Source organism: Limanda limanda, chromosome 8 (assembly GCF_963576545.1).
Source record: "Limanda limanda chromosome 8, fLimLim1.1, whole genome shotgun sequence".
Lineage (NCBI taxonomy): Eukaryota > Metazoa > Chordata > Actinopteri > Pleuronectiformes > Pleuronectidae > Limanda > Limanda limanda.
The window spans coordinates 19,381,455-19,403,777 of record NC_083643.1 but is presented as its reverse complement, the minus strand read 5'-3'; the positions used below and the strand labels follow the sequence as shown (position 1 = coordinate 19,403,777).

General features: G+C 40.1%; 1 protein-coding gene across 1 annotated transcript; it reads right to left on the bottom strand.

Moving 5' to 3' along the window:
- Positions 1 to 235: 235 nt before the first annotated feature.
- On the bottom strand, positions 236 to 22,260 carry cald1b (caldesmon 1b). The gene is made up of 16 exons (XM_061076592.1): positions 22,018 to 22,260; positions 14,890 to 14,993; positions 11,821 to 11,946; positions 10,642 to 10,975; positions 9,758 to 10,432; positions 9,420 to 9,455; positions 9,250 to 9,317; positions 8,725 to 8,971; positions 8,449 to 8,574; positions 7,605 to 7,648; positions 7,437 to 7,515; positions 6,704 to 6,835; positions 6,469 to 6,621; positions 4,884 to 4,955; positions 3,726 to 3,762; positions 236 to 2,048 (listed from the first exon to the last, which is right to left on the bottom strand). The coding sequence occupies exons 2-16, from the start codon at positions 14,961 to 14,963 to the stop codon at positions 2,032 to 2,034; spliced, it is 2,220 nt and encodes a 739-aa protein (XP_060932575.1). The 5' UTR covers positions 14,964 to 14,993; positions 22,018 to 22,260; the 3' UTR covers positions 236 to 2,031.
- Between the last annotated feature and the right edge of the window lie 63 nt (positions 22,261 to 22,323).

The following is a 22,323-nucleotide window of genomic DNA, read 5'->3' as shown; positions in this document are numbered from 1 at the left end:
TCACACTCATGTGATTGTAGCACCCTATGGCCACCCAGTCTATTGTTAGACAGCTGGACACACACACTCACACACCCACCCACACACACACACACTGCAGGTACATTCATGACCTGGTAAAGCGTCATATATTCAAGCTTAGGAAAAAAGACGTGGAGCACCATTTCCCCCCTGATATGAAAAAACAAGGCAACACAACTTTAACAAAGATTTTTTTCCTTTTTTCTTTCTTTATTGCTGAAGCAAGCACAAACAATAACTTCAAACATTCAAACCAACAATATTGCATGAGACTCACAATACAATTTGGCAGATTTCAACTTGTGTGCACTGATAGAAACACCAGGCCACAATTTAAGTTCACTTTAGCAAATATTCAAACTTGAAAGCATAATGCAGTTGTCATGCAAAGGCAGTGGCATGTAATCTGATTATGGATAAGCATAGGTTCTGACTGATCACTGATTTGATATTACAGTGGTTTTCTCTCTTGCACATGATTTACTTGACTTTCTCTTGTGCTCATACGACACAATAATGTGATTGTTAAACTGCCACAAGTCAAAAATAAAAAATTACCAGGAATTGTTGACAGAATGATTGTCATGCTTTTAATTGTTGTAACTCTTATACTCTGGCTGTGGCTCTGGGAAGAATGAGTCACTGATATTATGTTCTGCTCTAAGGATCCTGTGTAAGGAAACAGATAGCTTTATTAATAGTCTTTTTACCAATGCTTTATATATCAGTTATAGGTCGTTAAATAGAACAGGTTTTAGGTTTCCATGTTTTAAAATAACCTGTTGACTGGTTTTATTGTTTCTATTTATAAATATGTTAGTTATGAATGTATGTAATCCATTAATAACTCAATTGGTTATAAGACATATAGACTACATCAATACAACAGTAATCCACCCACTCATCATTTTATTTGAGCTCTTTAACATAAAAGAATGTTACCGCTGAGGATTATGGGAATTTGACTTCTTTGCAGGCATTTGCTTATAAACCAAAGTTTTGGAGAATTATCCTTTAAGGTAACCTTATTTACCTTATTAACTTTATTGACCTTTTTGACCTTTACATTGACACTAGATGGAAAGTTAGAGGTGTTGTTGGGTCCGTTTCACTCATTACTAAATGCTGATCAACACCAGGGATCGCCAAGGTCTGCAGGCTTCATCCTCTGGGAACCATGAACCTCGTCTGTACACCATCTCACAACAAACGATCCAGTAGATGTTGAGATTCACTCAGGACTGACTGTCCGATCCACCTTATAACTGATCTATAATGCATTCGTATGTTGTTTACTAAGTCTTCATTTGCAACAAATAAATCTTTGATAAGACATTCCTGATTAGAAAGTGGCACAAAAACTGTGTCACTAGTATAAAACAGCACAGTTAGGACTTACAACTGATCGATAAAGCAACAGTAAATGATGTATTAGCCACTACTCAATGCATTTCTCTGTTTAGAAACCTTCTTCATTAAAGAGGCCCTCATTATAAAGTGGCTGACTACTGAAACAAATTAAATATGTACAGGCTTTCTATGGAGTTAAAACTGTGACTATAATCCAAAAAAAGCAGTGAGTGTGTAGGACAACATAACAGAAATGCTTCTAATTAGGTGGGTCAGTGTCTTGACGACGATCTGAATTTCGATAAAGCTTGAATTTAAAGTTTTTGAGGAACAATAAGGATGAAATCTATCTCATGAGCTATCAATCCTTTAAGGTGTGGTTTAATATGACATCTTCAAATTTCTCTATGAAAAAGATCAAAAGATCAAAACCAATCAAATCGATACAAAATTAATAGATTTTTAGTTTTATATGAGCTGACTCATATACTCTGAAAATGGAAGCTGTAACCCTAACGTCTCTCGTCACTCGTCCCGGCCCCTCGTCTTTCTCTCACTCGGAACTTAAACTACAGGCGTGTTGAAGGGGAATGGAAGCACATACAGGAGCAGAGTAGCCTTGTGTTTGGTCAGGTTGGATTGATATGATGGGGTCACTCGTTAGGGTCTTACACCTGCTAATAGAAAGAAAACACATTAAAGATCCATTAGTCAAAGCATTCCTCCATGTTGCATTTAAAAAAGTAGGATTTACCAACATTTCTTAGGTGTTTAATGAGATTTGTCTCAGGGCTTTCACACCCCTACTTCTCTACGTGTATATAACATGTGTGCATGTGTGTGTGTGTGTGTGTGTGTGTGTGTGTGTCTGTGGGCCAGACACAGTCCCCCTGGCGATGACACGTACCATGCAGCCAAAGCCAGGACACTTTTCTGTGTGATTGAAAGCTGTAACTTTGTCATTTGCCCTTTACTTCATTGCTCAGTCTATTTCTGATGAAGAAGACGGGACGATAGCTATTTAGGGTTGAAGCTTGAAGCTGACACTTGACAAACGCTTTTCCACCTCTATTGTTCACATTCTGGTTCAAGCGGGCTAGGTGTCGGAGGAAATGTGACTTTTGATGACGGAGACCAACACACATTTTTGTCATGAGTACATGATTAATATGAATGTGAAGTTCTATCCCAGGCTGTAGGGCTACGTGGAGGGTCTTTATCATTAACAATGACTGAATAAGCTTTATGATTATTGCGATTTGTTTATGAAATAGTTTGGTAATCCTCCCTAGCAGTTGGCTATAATTTGAAAATCAAGCAGCTGCACTGCGGTATGCTTGACAGCTCTCCAGTAGTGGGCAGCCCAGGTGGCACCGGGTGAACAGTGCAACGCAAAGACATGACAGCCATCCCAGGGGGCTGGAGGTTCTTTATACTGGGAAACAAGGTCAGGGTGAGAGGCTTTTTAAATATAGACCACAGTGCCACAGAGCCAAGCTCCTGCCCAAAAATCTCCTGCAGCCGATTTGATTTACAGTGAGCAGCTACTCTGGCACATGAAGGAAGGTTGGTGGGCTGCAGTGGTTAGGACTCCATCGGGGGATATAAATCAGTCATGGCATGCACCCCCCCACCCAGAGAAAATACAGCGACCGCTCAACTAAACTCTGCTTCCCCGAGGATTGATCTGAACAAATCCTGGTTTAACCTGTAGTATGTAACATGTGGTGGAGAAAGTATTCATGTTCTTCAATTACCTCCATTTGTTTTTAAGCAAGATTATAGAGAAACTACAGGATGGATTACCACTAAACTTGGTGGAAGGATGGGACATGGATCAGGCAGGAACCCATACAATTTTGGTGCAGAATTTCTTTTCGTTTTCTTTAACAAAAAAAAAGATTTCTCAGAGAACAATTAAATCAGACTTGTTTAGGGGCCGATATTTATGACTGTGTGACATTTAGTGCAGATCCAAATAAAGATCTGGATCTATAGAATTTAAATGTGGTTTCATGAGGGTACTGTTGCACCTTACTCGTGACATTGTAGTTAAGTCAGGTAACAACTTCAAAAACTAAGAGACCTACTCTGAAGACATTACTCAATGCCGATAAATTGATAATGAAATAGTTTTTGCTTGTTGAATCATTTTACCATATTCATTCTCTTTGAGTTCATGCTCAAATTACATTTTTGTTGGAATTTAGCCATAAAATGATTGTTGAATGGGGATTGTAGAGTTGACCCCCTTCATTTACACCTTTTCGGTGATATATCACATTATGTATGTACTTTTACTTTGACAAGTAAGTTAGAATCAAACATTATGTCAAATCAAATTACAAACTTACCATTTGTGACAAACTTGCCCTTTCCTACAACTGCCACCTGGAGAAAATATGAGAAGAAAATATGAGAAGAAGAGTCTGTAAAATGTACAACTGTATAATGTTGTGTAATTAAAAAATATATAAAAAATATTCTAGGATACATTTCAAGCCTAGGTGTGTTAAATAATGCTTCCTGAGAGTGAATAATGATCCATATAAATTAAACAAAACGAAAATTATGGTTATGAAAGCAAAAAGATATGGGAGGGTGAATGTTGTGGACTGGTTTAATAGATAGACAATATACAATATAACGTATGTCAGACTTTATTCAAACACTTTCGTCTGAAAGAAAATCACATCACAAACAACCACATGTGCTCAACAACAGTATCTACCTCACTGCAATGCAACTCGTATCTTGGCACAAAAAAGCTGTGCACAGTGCAGCCAAAATGTCCAGTCACAACATACCAATCACATTCATGTTTAAAAATAATCCATGTTCCACATAAACAACACAATCAAAGCCAAGGAAAAACTATTTATGTCCTCAAGACCACTCAGGGAACAAAGTAATCCAAATTTTAAAGTGTATATTACAGGACTTGTGTCAGTGAGAAATGCAGAAATCTACTCTTTCATCACGTCAATATTCACAGTTCAGTTCAGGCAGCTCAACCAGAGACTTGAAATCCCAAATTTTACTTTTAATAGGAAATAATTCATGTTAACAGATGTGTGAGGTTCAGTTGTATGAACATTGTTTGGGTGTGTCACATCCACAAGAGACGTCTGTGCTTCTTATTACAAACCATGGTTACGTTTGAATATAAGGAGTAAAGGTGGACGTAGAATGTAGAGTTACAACGTGAGTTCAGTCCCTCACAGAAACATCATAACAGATTTTGACTGAATCCCTTTTTGAATCGCCTGAACTGAGAAAAACAACGACAACCAATCGTATGTGTGTTGGGCGAAGATGCAAAATTAGTGTAAACATCACAAATCAGTCACACCATGCCTGCTGGGACATGCACTGAGTGTTACCTCTTTCACCATTGATTATTTAGACTGAATGAAACAAACAAACAGGATCATGTCACTATGAAATCCCTTAATACACAAACAGGAAGGTGTTAAACACAGGAGGTGTGTGTGTGTGTGTGTGTGTGTTACCTTGGCAGGTGCAGAGCTTTTCTTGGTTTCCCACATGCCGCGCTTGTTACCAATGTCACCTGGTTTCACTTCCTGTCACAAACAACAACAACCATGCACCTTTTAGTCTCACACAGGGGAGGAAGAAGTAACTGTATTCTTTACCAGAGGAGAAGTACAAGTACAACTATGTAAACATTCTCAATTACAAGTATAATGGAGATATCAAAAGTCAAACTAGTCTTCTGAAGAAAATGCTGTTATTGTCAGACAAATTTCCTCAAGGACAATCTCAATTTATCTTATCTCATCTCAACTTATGTTAAATTATCTAAATTGATCATATCTTATTTTAAATCATCTTACTTCATCTCATCTTAATTTATCTCATCTCATCTTACCTCATCTAATGAATACATATTCATTGTGTGTCTGCTTATAGGTTATAGTTGAAGAAATATGTATGCAAAGAGATACCTTTATCAGTTTGAAGAGAGGAGCAGGGAAAGTTTGAGTGAGGAAAACTATAAGAAACAGGTGCATCAGCAAATTGGAGAGAAGGGCAGATAAGAAATGAACAAGTAAACACACAGAGAAGAGAACACAGACCATTTAAAGAATTGATCATGCACCAGACTGCTATCCAGTTTCATCCCATCAGGGGGAAGCGTTGCTGCAAAAGTAGAGGCAGGGTTACAAACCAACTGCTCCTTTGGCCAAGACGTTTGACACTAAAGATATCTCGCTCGTAAATGTCCACGTTAGAACAATGTCACACTTCATTCTGCAACCGCTCTGCTTATGGACACAGAGTAATGTCTCCAGTCGACCTGCTGGGATAAGCAGCTGGTGTCCTACTTTGAGTCAAGGACACAGCGTCGGCCAAGAACAAATGACCTCCTCTATTTAATGGCACAATACCATTAGTAAATAAACTAAACTAATAATTCCATGACATGTTAGTTATATTCTCTGTGTTGTGAGACAAGTGAATAATGTCTCTGACAAATGGAAGGGACATGACCTTCTACCTTAGCCTGAAGGAGACTTGGAGAATGGAGTCGCAGTGAGATATAAATACAGCATATCGTTTTTTTGGCACAAACAGAATCACAAAGATTGAGCAAACTTTTTGTAAGTGCTGTTTGTTCCATGGACTGTAACATAATCTGAAATACCGGTAAAGGTCAATTTGACTAACGTAAAGAGAGGAAAACCTGTGCATGTAGATATTCTGCTGTCTGAATCACTGCTTTGTGGTTTAACAGTTGTCTGTAACAATGAGAATAATATTTTTAGATAATATTTCTACATGTTTATATTTAAAAACTGCCTTCATCTAACTTTTTTTTTTTTTTGGAGGGCTGCTTTATTTGCAGATGCTGTTACGCAAACTGTCCATGTGGTGTCACTACACTCCTACACCAACGCTGTCCACTCCTGCAGCTCAGACATAAAGGCCACAGCCAACAAAAGGCTGGCATGTTGACGTGCAAATGAGAACATTAGCATACTGAATATCAGGGGATTACTGTGTTTAAGTAACACTGGTGTCCGGTTTACAATAGCCCGTGTGCGATGAGGACAAGGGTTTATCGGGCCTTACTGCCGGCTTTGCTGCTGCGGGTGGAGCAGCTGCTGCTGCTGCTGCTGCTACAGGTGCAGGTGCAGGTGCAGGTGTCGACTTCTCTGGCTCTGCAGGCTTTGCCATCCAGCTGTTGACACGTCCAGCCACACCTCCTCTGATAGAAGCCAAGTCCTGAGGGGAAAAAAGATCTCATGTACTCAGTCTCATAGGTCCATCAGTGAACCTGTCCCTCCTTGATTTCTCAATCCTCCACCTTGTTGGCAGGGGCTGGACTTTCAGAGGAGCCGCCGACGTTGCCTTTCTCCCACATGCTCTTGATGCTGCGTGTGCCTCCTGTAGGAATATCTGCCAGAGGAGACTTTGGGGATTTGCCTTCTTTGTTACCCTGTGGAGACAGAAGATGATTTCATACTTTGAAAGGACAAAAAACTGCTGGACACTGAGCGGGAATCAATGGTGGAATGTACATTCACTCAATACTGTTCCGATGGTGCTTATTCTGACCTTTACTATTTCCCTTGTATTTCTGTTTCCATTTTCTGTCAAATTAATTTGACAGCCAAGGTTATTAACGTTATTATTAATGTTACTTTGCAGATTAAAAATAAGATGCATTGTTAATTAATCAGTGGTTCCAATCATTTTTAATTTACCAATCCAAGCTGTGTATCATTGAGGTTCATTGCCATATTTTACACGAGTTACAACAAAGTCACATTTCCCCACCAGACTTCTCAGATAATTCCAATTATCTCAAGTTTATTTCAAGTTTATTTGTTTTATTCAATTAGATTTTTTTTCTTTTTTTAACATTACTTACTTTTTTACTTTCCCATTCTCTCACTGCCCCTGAGACTGATCTTTTCATGCTTAGTTTTGATAATTGAAGTACATTTTGCAGATAATACTTCTGTGCTGTTACTTCAGAATTTTAATTTAGGCTTTATTCTCTAATTAAGACAGTGAATGATGTTGTCTCATCTCACCTGTATTGCAGAAGTGTACTGGTCAAGTCTGTTGCCTATCTTGGACACAAGTGGAGAGTGTGACACTCTTGCTGCAGTGCTGCAAAGATGAACAACACAATTCAGTTCAATAAGACACACTAACCCCTGGTTTATTCATCCACTGAAAAATAACCATTAATTTCTCACTTTTTCTGGGCTGATTTGCTCAAGAATTCTGCCTTCTCTCCAATCTGCACACAACAAAACATCAAGGTTTAAGTTAAAATTAGTCGGAGTCACTGACATGCGCACATAAGTTAGACTTGGTCAAGTTGCTCTGTTTTTTCTTCCTGTCTCCAACATGTTCTCACTGAGAGGCAGACCAGTCTGTCACTGGGAAGGTCTGTCTGTACTGCTACTGATCATTGTACTGGTCAGGGCCCGAGTGATTGAGTTTGGCTGTAACAGAGCCAGGACACACACACACACACACACACACACACACACACACACACACACACACACACACACACACACACACACACACACACACACACACACACACACACACACACACTAAGCATGGTGTGTGGGATGAGGACTACAGTTAAAATAGAATCAGAACTTCTATGTACACACTCAATTCTGAACATTCCTCCAAAAATACTCCAGCAAGAAAAGGCATCATAGATCATCTACTGCCATATTTGAGTAGGAGCCACAAATGGAAGACAGCATATTTTCATATTCTTGTCATCTATTCATATAAGTCTAATAGCAACATTGAAAATAAATGAGAAAAAACAAAGATAAAGGGACGTAGCTGTGCTTTGGTTGCCATGTCTCTTAACTGTGGAAAACAACTAGAAACAGATCAGAGAAACACCTAATGTGAGATGAAATTATTTCCTGCTGTGAGTTCGATGAGAAGGTCAACACCTCTGTCATGTTAGTATGTTCAACTTATTATGGTAATTCATTTTTTTTTTTACTGATGATTGAAACCCTGTAAAACCCTGTAATGTGTCTGAACCTCTGGTCCAAGACTCACCTTGGAGGAGCCTTTGGGACTGATAGCAAAGGAAGGTTTTGAGGTGTCCTCCTCTTTCTGTTTCTTCTTCTCTGCAGCCTCTGCCCTCCTCTTCTCTATCTCCTCTTTCATCCTCTTCCTTTCCTCCTGTTACCAAAGCCACAATTAACTGTCACACCTTCGGCCCAACAATCAAATCAAACTAAAGTTAAGTGTTGTTTTACATCTCGGTTCCTTACAAAATTTCACAATGTGGAATATTTGTGTGGTATAATGAATTCCTGAATCCATCCTGACCTGCTCTTTGGCTTTCTTGTCCTCCAGCTCCTGTTTCTTCTGCTTCTCCTCCTCCTCCAGGATCTTCCTCCTCTCCTCTCTCTTCTTCTTCAGCTCCTCCAGCTCGGCTTCTGAGTTCTGTTGCTTCTGCTTCATCTTCTCAAACTCTTCGTTCTCTGCGTCGTTTCGCCGGCGCTTCAGCTCCTGCAGCTTATGTTCAGCCTCCTTTCGCTCCACGTCGTCTGCCTTCGTGGACGGAGCATTGTCCCTGCACAGGAAGTTGTTTAATGACAACACACACATATACAAATCACATGGCCGGTGTCTTGAAAATTATTTAAACTGTAATTGAACACTATAAAAGTAATGGTTACATTGAGTCCATTTTCTCATAATTCGTTTTCTCAGTTTTAGCACATTTTCTCATAATCCATCAAATGTACAACTCTTTTTATAAAATTGTATAAAAAATGAAATGAATGAGCGATAAAAAAAAATGTCAAAAACATTGTATAATATTGGAGCAAGGTGTCTGGGAAGATTTACCTTGACGTCTTCTCTGTTTTCTTGAGCTTGTTCTCAATGAAGGATCCGTTCTGTTTGGTTGGTTCATTCTTACAAAAAGAAATAAATGATTTAGACATATAAAAACCGCACTGAACTGTAAAGCTTCCATTTTACCTGACAGGTGTTTCAATTAATCACTTTTGCTTTACCTTTTCCTTAAGACCAAATCTTTTAAGCTTTTCCTCCTTAATCCAGAAGAAAGAAGAACACGATTAATACAATAATGGAACGAAAGCTCAGTAGAAACACAAAAAAAAGTGAAAGAAAATGAATTCAAGGCTAAATGTTATGCTGTAACCTCCTGGACACAAAAAATCTGATCTGTTAAGACAACACTAGGAAACAGCAAATATCTGAAAAACCTGGACGCATCAGAAGTGGCCCACTGCCCCTTAATCCTAAACGTTAAGGATTTGCTTTAAAATAAAATGTCCCTATTCTGTTATTTCAAAAATTTGGACAATATAGAAAAGGTTGATTTCAATACCTCCTCTTTCTTCTTTTTTTCCTCCATCTCTCTCTTTTTGCGTTTATCCTCCTCCTCTTTTTTCTTTTTATCCTCTGCCTCCCTTTTCCGCTTTTCCTCCTCCTCCTTCTTTTTCTTTTCTTCCAGCTCCTTCTTCTTCTTGTTTTCCTCCTCTACCTTTAACTTCTTCTGCTCCATTTCTTTCCTCCGCTTTTCTTCCTCATCCTTCTTCTTCTTTTCTTCCATCTCCTTTTTGTGTTTTTCTTCCTCTTCCTTTTTCAGCCGCTCTTCTATTTCCTTTTGCCGCTTCTCCTCCTCCTCTTTCTTCTGTCTCCCATCCATCTCCCTGTTCTGTGTGTCCTTCTCTTCTTTTTCCTCCATCTCTTTTTTCAGTTTTTCTTCTTCCTCCTCTCTCAGCCTCTCCTCCATTTGTTTCTGTTGTTCCTCCTCTTTCCGCTTCTTCCTCTCCTCCTCCTCCTTTTGCTGCCTCTCGTCTTCCTCTCTCTTCAGCTTTTCCTCCATTTCCCTTTGTTGCCTCTCCTTCTCCTCTATTCTTAGCTTTTCTTCCATTTCTTTTTGCTGTCTTTCCTCCTCTTCTTTCCTCTTCCTTTCTTCTTGCTCATTGTCAACATCGGGAACAGCTTCCTCTTCTTTTCCTTGATCAACCTCTTCATTTGTTTCAGCGTCAATCTCCTCCTAAGGGAAATTTTTATTATTATTATTATTTTCTATCATTTTCTTGACATAGATTAGTAGAAATAAAGATATATGAAGAAAAGAAAAGATCAAACTTAATTTATTGTGGCTGATGATTCCTGCAAAGAGAAAAATACCCTCCAAAATATATATTTTTTGTTTTAAGTACATTATTCTCTTAAGAAAAAAAGCTGGAAACTCCTCCTTACCTTCTCTACTTCCTCCTCATCCTCTTTCTTCCAGGAGTTAATGTCCGCCTCTGCCACCTGCTCCTCCTCCTCCTCCTCCTTCTCTTCCTCTTCCTCTGCCTGCTGCTGCCTGCTGCTGTTGCTAAAGGAGGACGCCTCTTCAGGTGGGCCGTCTGTGCCGTCAGCGGTGCTGATGGTGGGGTCGAACTCTTTCTGTCTCTCCATCGCCTCCTTCATTCTCTGCTGCCTGCGCTCCTCCCTCTTGGCGAGGCGCTCCAGCAAAGCCTGGTCATCATCTGCACCTCCAGCATCGATGGTGTCAGTGGGTGTGGAGGGGGATTCGTTCTCTTCAACACTGTAGAAACGTGAGATTGATACGTTCATAAAGAAGCAGAGTCTGAAATTCAAATCAAGTTAAAGCTGAATCTCTAAAATCCCCAATACCATCATATTTCTTAAACTATTAAAAGTCAAGAATCGTTCAGCCGTGGAAATCATTCAAAGGAGGGCACAGCCACTGGAAGCATTTCCAAATATTGATACTCATAGTGATTATCAAAACCTAAATGCAGGTAAAGTTTGGTGCCAACAAAAGAAAGTGTGAGGAAATTATTTTATATTATATATAATATAATGTTTTGCTGGTATTTAAGTTTTCCTTATTAATCACAGTACGGAAAGGGTTATTCGTGGTATACTATTCTCCTCAATCCTTTGTTACCCCGTAGTGTACCATGTTGGTCCCAAGTACTTGCTAAAGTATCTGGAGTTTAATTAATTTATCGTTTTCTCTAAAATACCTAATTCTTACTCCCATTCTCTTATAGTAGTCTTTTAAGTATCAGCTCAGTTTTTTGTTGGTACCTGACTCATTCAATAAAATCACACTGCTGTTGGAGCATTGTATTTTCAAATAGTGCACAGATTTCGTAATGATTTCCATCCCTCTCAGCTCACTCTCTCAAACTACTTATCCTCACAGGGAAATATGCTCCTGCTCAAAACTATTAGTCTGCTCTCCTCTGCTTCAGTTTGAGTCATTAACTTGACATTCAGGCAGATTCTGTGCGCTCCCTCACTAAACTGCTCTGCCACTCAGAGGTCTGTATGTGTCTGTCTCTTGACAAACATGCCCAAGTTCCTCTGTTTTGTCCCACAACAGTACACTTCAGAGTTATTGTCCCCTCATCCTCATTGTACCTGTTACTGTTGATAGTATCAGTAATATCAGACTCCTCAGGCTCCCTCATCTTCTTCCTGTCCTCTCTCGCACGTCTCCTTTGCTCTCGTGCTTCCTCCTCGTCATCATCGTTGGTGTTACCCGGCCTGAACCATCACGCACACAGAAGCACATTAATGTGTTGGTCAAATGATGAAAGACATTCCTACATTTTTACTCCATAATGTGACACACACTGAGGAAAAAATTAGTTTTCCTCACAGTCATTATCCAGTTACTGAAATTGAATCATTAACAACATGAGAGTTATTCAGGGGGAAATGTTTTGCCCTAAAATAGATGCTTGATATTGTTATTTCCCAATAAAAAAATGTGTAAACCAAAGTGACCATGAAGACAGTGGGAATTAACTTTCTTCTCAGAGCACTTGACCCTGTGTTGACCTGCATGGAAAGACTCCACTATTTTCATCCATGTGTATAAACCAGATTCCATTTTTTTTTTTTAAAGTTTCTCATTTTCAGCCTCAGTCGATGCTGCTGGATGTTACGTGAGACAAATAGTCAGAATTCGTGTTAACACAGCTCCCTCAGGAGCTACAAAAACGTTTTACATACATGTTACTGTTACATCTCCAGATGAGCAACCCAAAGGATGTGAAACAAAATAAATGGAGAGAAGATGATGAGGGTTCAATGTCCCCAAAGGAGAAGGGAAAATGTTTCGACAAATCTTCATGTTGTGTAACAGAAGTATCCGGTATCCCTTAAAATTATTCTCTGTACCCTTCAGCAAACCGCTGATATAAGCCACACGATTTCAAGAGACATAATCGAGTCCCGGAACCACAATGGGATGAGAACAGGCTATGAAATAATAAGAAACACACACTCTCTGTATGTCTGAGATACAAATGTCACATTGAAGAAACAGAACATTGAGAAAGTGAGGAAAAAGAGAAAGATGAGGCAATAAGACATTTTTCTAGAAAGCCAACAATATAAGCTATTATGTGCTGATTATAGATGAGAGGCAATTGCCAAAAATGTTGCCCTCCTGTTTTCCCCTCCATCCTCTCACATCCCTCAATTGACTTTCATTCAAGTGTGAGAACATTCACAGTGGGACTCTCGAGCGTGCCAGCCTGGGTCTTTCCAAGCATTACCAGGCTTTATGAGGCAGAGAGAAAGCTTCAAATGGCTCATTGATAGAACATGGGTATTACTTCCCTCTGCTCATCTTGAATCCGCTCCACAATGATTTACAGATGTTGGGAGAGGAAGAGTTGGATGAGAACCACAAGAATCCTCTCTGTCTTTAGAACAGAAACAAAAAGCCAAATGAGGCGGAAATCCAACAAATCCCCGGGCAAAGGTTCCTCCGAATAGAGTGGGTCGCCTCAAGTAATCACTGAGGAAGTAATTCAATTAGATATTACTCCACCTCAAGCTGGAGACCTGCTGTGAGGCTGCTGTAAGAGTTTTACTGGTACATTTCCAGATGAGCAACCCAAGGGATGTGAAACTATGATAAATAGGGGGAAATATGAGGAGGGCTTATTGTGCAACAGGATAACCAAACGAAATGATAGAAAAGCCACTGAAAACCCAACTGACAGGGTCTATCGCATTCACAGAAGGCTGTGTGGTGCCAAAAAATGGAAGTCAAAACATTCCAGCGTCTGCAGCACTTCCTTGGGCGGCAGAGAGGAGCGGAGGCTCTGGAGGGTGGCGACAGGCTGCCTGGCAGACTGGGTTGGTATGGCAGAGCTGTCTGAGGTAAACAATTCCCTTCTCTGAGAGTCCAATAGGACATCGATTGAATCCTGAACTTCAATTGATGCGTGAGATGTTGATGTGACCACATCTGTTGGTGGATCAAACCAATGGTATTTAAGATTTTGAACAGATCCCATTAAAAAAACAAAATACCCGACATGTTATAGGTTGTATATCAACACTGGCTGGCTTCCCCAAACTGTAGCTATGTCTCAATTCAGGAGCTAGATCCTTTCGGAGGCTGCATTTGAAGACTGATTTGAAATCACAGTGGCACACCGATTTCAAAGTCTACTTCAAATGTGACCGACAAATGCCTTCTTTCGTCACCAAGAAACTATGGCTCCAATGGGGAGGATCCTTCCCAGCCCAACCTATCCCAGGATTCATTGAGCTTCAGTGACAAACCGTTGTTTTAAAGAGGTAATGGCACCAGCAAGCAACGAGATCTCCAATGCCTGAGTGTCCAGTTCAATAGTTGACGTGTTAAGAAAGCCAAGGGTCATTAAGACTTTCTCTACATGCCCAATTTCAGGGGTTTCATAGCAGAGTACTTGTTTGGTTCATTTTCATCTTAAACTGCTTGTACTTGTTTTAAAATATGTACTCACCAGTCAGACAATGGGTTTCTGTTGATTTATTCCCATCTCCTTACAATTTATATGTAATTATCCAAGGATAAAAATCTAATTCAACTTTACTCACATGAGTGCACATTTCACTTGTATAGTCTACTTTATAACAGTGCTGTAATATTTATCTGAGAACAGAGAGTGAGGGACAATTCCAAACAGCAACCCAGTAGAGTGACTCTGCAATGAGTGAAGAAATCACTGGAGATCATTAACCTGTCATCATCTGAGCTGCGTCCAAGTCTGGCCTGCTCCAATCTGCTGCTCCGTGTGCAGTCACACAGGCACTCACAAAATCCCTCACACACACTATGCATAGTTCAAAAGCGCAAGGAAAATTAATGTAAACTCTAAAAGTGGCTCATCTTGATAAAACTTCACAACACAACACTGATGACTTCCTCCGGCTGTCTAATAACTGGTAGCAGCAGCAGATATAGTCGACTGAAGTCACACCCTGCTGAAAAGTTTGAGGCTTGGATTGAAGATGATGAAGTTTGGTATTTTGCCCGTCCTTCTATGGTTGATTTCCAAATTCAGCTTTTTTAGGTCTGAATTTCACTCACTTCCCCCAACTGTTTCTCTGTGTGACAAGGTGTCACGGTCCATGACGGTGTTTTTATCTGCATGCATGTGTTTCATTTGCACATGTTTACATGTTCCAGGAGTGCTCACTTACTTTTCAGAATCGACACGCATCTGCTCTCTCCTCTGTCTCCTCAGCTCCATGCGGCGGTCAAAGTCATCGTCCATGGTGCCCAAAAGATTCTCCTCACTTTCTCACTGAGAGACAAAAAGATGTTTCAAAATAGTTAATTACTAATCAATCATGAAGACATCCGTGCGTCGTACCTTTGGAGTACAGTAGGATCCAACAACCATTAAGGACGGCTCTCAGTACATCAACCTCATTTCAAACTGTTGGGATATTCAATAATCCCACTGCGGCAGGGAAAACATGTTACTTTCAAGAAGAAGCAGTAAACAAATTAAAGTAAAACAGTGCTGGGAGCAACACCCAAGACAGTTTTATGATGTAAAAAGTCACAAAAACTCCAGAGTCTGTTGGTTCACAATACCTGAACAGTAGCTGAAAGTTAGTCCATGGACAGCTCTGTGTCCCCTCCTTCATACATCAAGTTCTACAGTCTGGTTTATATCCCGGGCTCTGCAGCACACAGAATTCCTGCTTGTTCTTTCAGTAGCGTTTAACTACCAGAAAAGGCAAAGCCTGCCTCTGTGCTCCCCTCTCGTTCTCTCACAGCCTCCCACCTCCTCCTCCTCCTCCTCCTCATCCTGACTCCTTCTCTGTCTCCCTTTCTCCTCCCTGATCTCTGATTGCCAACTTGTTCAAATAATTTCTCTTAGTTTATCTTATCCTGCTTTCTTTGCTCTGTCTGACGTACTGTAGATCTTGTTTAGTCTGTTTTTATTTCTTTTTTTTAAACTCCACTGGCTCCCATGATGCCCTCCTGTTTTCTCGAGGCCATCTTGTTGCTGATAAGCTGATGCAGAGATATTTCATATGAATTTCAGCAAACTTCAATAAACTAAAGCCTTCAAGCATCCTGTCATGAATCAGTAGTAGCTACAACATTACCATGTATCATTTTATATTAGGTGTTATCTTCAGAGAGGGTTGAGATTTATTGTCAAGGAGTTAATGACTTTCTGAAGATGTTTTTTGTCAAGCTGACCTGTTGATGCTCTGAGCTCAGTTTGACCAGTTTCCTTTTTACTGTTACACTCATTCTAACAAACGTCAGTACATAGCTGTAACAGTCTACAGAAAACTAATTTGATTATTCTCATTCATCTTGATTTGAAAAATGCGTTTTGCTGCCGCTCTCTTCTCTTACATTTGATCTTGTTCATAGTTCATAATCATGATATCACATCATAATCGTGTGCACTTCTAATCCCTAAAAAGAGTTGCACAAGATTTTAATAAACTTTGCTCTTTATTTTTAGAAATAATGTTTTCATCATTAATGATAAAATGGGCTCGATCACTTTTTTTACTGAAAGTTAGATAAACCTCTAATTTTAGTCTAGTAAATATGATGCTATAGAGCAGGCAACTTGTCAGCTCATTTTATTTCAGTTTAGCTCATCTTAGTTTATATTAGCTTATCTTAGCTTATCTTAGCTTATCATAGTTTATCGTAGTTTATCACATCTTATTTCAATGTAGCTCCATGATGCTATCTTAGTATATTTTAGCTTATTTAAGCTTAGCTCAACTGAGCTTATCTGAGGTTAGCTCAATGTAGCTTATCTTAGTTTATTTTAGCTAAGCTCGTCGTAGCGTAGCCTAGCTGTATTGCTCAGCCTCGAAACAGAAACAGCTTACACTACTTTCATTTGTTAAACTGATACAAAAACAATGTTTAAATTTGTCATTTTAGTCTAAAACAAGTACTTTTGATCAAGAATTGATTATTTAGCTTTGAGGTGCTGCAAGGAAGATGTTGTTACCTGTGAATAGAGCCAAGCTGGGCCCACTGTTCCCAGTCTTAGCTAAGCTAACTTTGCAGCGTTGTCTTCTCATCTATCTCTCAGCTGCAGCTTTTCAAAGTAATCATTTAATCATGGATGCACTTCTCAAGTAGCCTCTAATAAAATAATAATACATCTGTGTTTTGTCCTGCTCTTGTAGGGTTCAATTCCCAAAGTTGAGCCACTTATGTAATATAATAAGACCATAAGATCATGTGCCAAGACTCCAACTGCATAACTCCCTGTGCCCGAAAGACCAAGATGCATTATCTCAAGTGCTCAAAGATATCGTGTTTGAAGAAGTCGAGTGCATAGACTTGCAAACAATATGCAAGTTCATTCACCTTCAGCCTTCAGAGCATTTCACCATGTGCTGACACCCAGCTTTATAAAAACATCTCCTGGAACATTGGCACAATAATCAGCTGCCATCAACCATGAAGTTTAAAAGAAACTCAACAGGTGCCGAACAATCTCATGTCAAAATGCAGAGGAGCCAACAAACACTCAGAAAATCATTATGAATAAATTAATAAACATTCAACCTCATTTTCTTTCATTTACATTTTGAGAGCAAAGACTTACACTCCAGGCACAGAGATTCATTCTGAATCATGTTAACTAAATATGCAATAACTACTGATCTTTTTTGCTTGAAGAAATAAATAAATGAAATAAAGTTAATTGTAGTCTTATATTTATCATGTAGTCTGATGACTCACTGTAATGAACATAGACCGATATCTCTGCTGTCAGATTTGTACTTTGGTTGAACAAAAGGTAGTAAAATCCATTTATAAACTTCTCAAAAATGTATAAATAAGACAACATTTTTCATACATATACTCATTAAAGCAGATGTTGCTAAACCCAGTGACATCCATGAAGTGAACTTTCAGCTGAGCTCATAATTCAACATTTAACTAACACAGGGAGTTGATGAACAATAGAAATAGTACAAAGCCTCAAAACCAAACCATTACCCTCCTGCGCAATTTATAACACAACTGCAACACACTGAAAGTGAGACTAAAGATGTAGTCAAGGAAAAAGCTCTCCATCAAATCCACACACACACACTGAATCATTTGACATCTAAGAACATTCTGAAACAGAAGGATGTGGATACGTTTTCTGGCCTTCCTCGTGAGAAAACCACCTTCTCCTTCTATATCAATCTATCTTTCTATCTCAACATTCAAAGCACTGGGAGTCCATGTGACATGAGCTCACAAAGTCAAGCTGACATCACACTTTATTTCGTGTATATCATGCACTTGGCTGGTTATCTCCCCTCACACTGATGTGACCTGCGGATCTGTTTATGTCCCCACCAGTTGAAACTAAGTGTAGCACAGCATTATAATCTATTCTTACCTGCATGAGATTATGTGAGTTTTATTTAACTCTTTTATTAAAAAGGCTACTTCAGTGTCGTCCCTTTACTTTGTCATCTGGATCTAAAGGTTGGAAGAGGAGCCCACCAACAGTGAGCAGTGGATCACAGGCAGTTTGGTTTTCACTATGGCTGATACCATATACAGTCACAAAGGCTTACAAACAGAACATGCCTACAGAGGCCTTTCTCTAACACCCACTTTACATCTCCAACAAGAGCTTTCCTAGAAAAGGTCGCGCTCGTTTAAACAGAGCCTCTAAACAAAACAGGAAAGTGATTTATTGCAACTCATATATCTGCTCAACAAAATAGTTTCAGAGGTGGTTGTTACTAACACAGATACCATAATGATCTGTGGAGTTCAGGAACTGTCCTCAAAGGTCTCATTTTAATGTAAGTCTCATAAAGTGATGATACATCTTGATCCACAGCCTCAGGAGGTATCATCACTTTCCTTAGAGAGTAACCTACAGAGGCTCGTCCACTAACCACAAAATTGGAGGTTTGATCCTCAGCACAGTCAGTCTGCATGTGTCCTTGTTCTGTCTGAGACTGACAAAGGACCATTTCAACTGATTATAACACAGCAAACATACCAGAAGTCGGCTTTGTTATTTAACGCACCACCCTGTATGTGCAAGCTGAACTGCACGGCACTGAAACATCCAGGATTACGTGAAGTTACAGGAGACCTACTGATCTCTGGTCCCCTGATCTGCAACATAGAGGCAGCATCAGCAAGGCACGAGGTCAAGGGCCTCTGCTGTTCACAGGCAGATGTGATCGGGATGCGTACAACTGATCATTTTTCTTTCAGAGACTATCAACAGCACCATTTTGACATAAACATAAGATTGACATACATGTCTTACAAGAGCATTCCTGCAAAAATTCAACGTTCCAGTTCTAATCTATGGACGTGAAACACTCACATCTTCACTGACTTATTTCCTTTTTACAATCACACATAATGCAAAGTGATATCAATCACTATCCTTGCAAATGTTCATATATGACTAATGGACCCTATAATGCTGCAGACTGACTGATCTGCAGGCAAACACCTCAATCACACACAAACCAGACACACACACACACACACACACACACGTCAGATTTTAGATCCAGCCCTGTTTTTATTGGCTCAGGTCCAGCCAGGCTGGCAAAGGTCTGCATTTCTAAAGTTTAACAAATCATCACTCTGGAAGCAAGAGGGAATTAGCTTTCTACACACACATTTACAGATAATCACTAGAGAGTTTCCCCCTAGCAGTGGCCCCATCAGTCATCAGACAGGTGATTTGTATAAATTAGAAGTGTGTTGCCTGCATAAGGTAATTCAAATGCAAAAAAGCCACCATTTATATGTGGACATTATGTTCTGGTGCCCCCTCTTTTAACAATTTTATCTAACTTGCCACAAAAAAAACCACATAAATGGTGCCTGCAACAGTTTAAAAATGATACATCAGTTACTGGTTAATCTTGGTTTACCTCTTTACCTCATCTCTAACAGTGACCAGATGCTTCTCATGAATATTGATGTGGATGTTTGCAAAAGACACGTAAAACAGCACTGACAAGGAAACAATTTAGCTTTGCTGCTGGGAGCATGTACTGTGACATGTCGACTGGTGAACACTGGTCCTGTATGTGTTCCAACATTTGCATTTAAGCATTTCACAGCTATCAGGAGCAAGCTGATATACACATGTGGACTATATTCTGAGAAAATATGGATTTTAAAGACTCTCATTTCTATGCATTACATACCGAGCAAAGGCCAGGATGCAATTAGCCAAACTTAAGATACAGTCTGCCGGGGAAACACTGAGCCTGGCTCAACCTCCCAGCAACTTCTAGAGGCGTTTTCACAACTGAAAGTCCGAACCAACGTTCATTGTTTGTAACTTTTCTGGTTAGAATTGGTTTCACAATGCAATTCCAGGAGCGCCCAAAAGCATTCTGTGTAACATAGGTATGGCCTGTCGTCATCAGCTACAGGAGCTGCACATATACTTGACATTGATTGGTTTGACTGGTGTGTTTCCAACGCTGGCATGCTTTCAAATTTGCAATTGAAGAACAGGTTCCTTTTATTAATTTTGTTACTACTCCGTTACTGGACAGAGCAGCAAGGCCTCTGCTTTTTTTCCTTCTACTTTTCGGTCCTGTCACGACTTCCTGCAATTGCTCCGAAAGTCCAAACTATCTATAGAAGTGTTTTCACACTGCAAATAACACAGACTGTTTTGGTCAGATCAAACTTTGTCCATTTGTCTGAACCTTGGTCTGAGACTCCACACTTTGGTTCAGACTAAACTGAAAAGCCTGAAGGTCTGGAGCAAACAAGGCAGGTGTGAAACTTCACTGAGTAACATATAGACATTTACTGTCTCTGCTTGCCCAAAAATGATTAAATAATGTTTAAAATATGGCTTAAATGCCCCCCCACTCCCCAGTCTCTATGCCAACAGCAACAACTTTGCTTTTGGAAACATCCAGAGCCAGTTCAGCCAAATGAAGTTAAATCACAGTGAAAGCGCATTTGACTCTTTTGTCTCTGAAGCTGAGGATTTAGCCTGAGAATTCCTCTAGTGGTCCACTGACGGTTATAATAAGTCTTCTAGGACATTAGTGCTTGGCATGCAACACAAAAGTTAAGAGACTCCCACTAAAAACCCATAATTACATCAATTGCATGGTCCTCCTTTGTGTTTCTATTCATCCCAGCATTGTGTACATGCCATGGGCTGTTTGTATATAGTCTGGCTGTGTAATTACTGGCCTGATGATGGCGTCTTTCTGGAGAGGTTGCCAATGTATTAATAACACATCAGACGAAAAGGCCGAAAAAAGGAATTGTTTTTAATGGCTGATTTACATTTGGCCTGGCAGCTTACAGCAGACCTCACATCTTCATTCAGGAAACACGCAGGCAGCTGGATATCAGTCTGTACAACTCGCTCTGTCTCGTAATCAATCAAGTACGGCTGTTGGGTGTGACGAAAAGGAAGCCAGACAATAACAAATGAGCTCTTTGTCCTTTTTGTGTGGAGCCATAATGTGATCATAAACAGGGCTGGACTGGGAGAACAAAACGGCCCGGGCATTTTTTGGCTCAGACCGGCCCACATAATTAGCCGAGCACATCTGCCATTAAATTGACGTAACTTATGTCTTCTAAATGTCTTAAAGTAGCTCATATTAAAAGTACTTAAGTATCAAAAGTATCTGGTGTTGAAATGTACTTAAGTATCAAAAGTACAAGAACTAAAATAAAAAATGCAAAGCTCTTTTTATAGTAGGTCTATACAGACACAAAACAACCCAAAATGTTTCTCCTCAAGATTTATCTCAACTGACTGAAAAATTACAACAACAATATGCATATAATGTATAATTTTACCAATTTTGAACCCTAGATGCTGAGGTTCAAATAGTAATGGACCAGTGCATCTAGAGACAACAAAGAATTAACTATAAACAAGTGCCTCTTGTGTCTGCCCAAGAACATTAATAAACCGCAGTATAACCACTAAAACATTCTGTAAATATCACTAAACATGGACCTCTCATCAGTAGCAAGAGTGATACACAATGCCCCTTATGATAACTCAGCAAAGGGAAACCAGATCTAGGCACACAAAATAAGACACTATCTCTTATCCTATTCTAGAGGAAGTAAAAGTCGTAACAAGATTTCTGAAGGTGAACCTGCGGAGGGATAGACCAACCCCCCCACGGCAAACACGCCACCGGGACCTGCACATCTCAGGAGGGAGGGGGCAGCGAGTGAGAGAGCGAGAGAGAGGTGCGCCGTGGGTAGAGGCGTGCGACGCCAACCTCCGCTGCTCAAGTAACGAGCCAGTTTGGAGAATGTATTGAAAATTGAAAATGCGCGCTCACATGTCTGCCTCCACTCGCTCATCATTGTCGAGTCCTCCTCGCTCGTCTCCCGGCGCACCTGCTGCTGCTGGGCTGGTGAACCCGGCACCACATACGTCCGTCAGTTTGGCACATTTAGCAGCCTCCACCTCCAGAGACTTCTGCTTTTTTTCCCGATGCTTCTCAGCGCCACCCGGGCGTTTTTTTACTCTTATTATCCATTAAGTTAAGTTTCTGTCTCAGCAGCAGCCCGTCCCGCGACTCCCCCCGCCCCCGGTTTGTATTGTGATTGACAGCACTGTCAGGGCTCTCTGAGCCTGTCAGCCC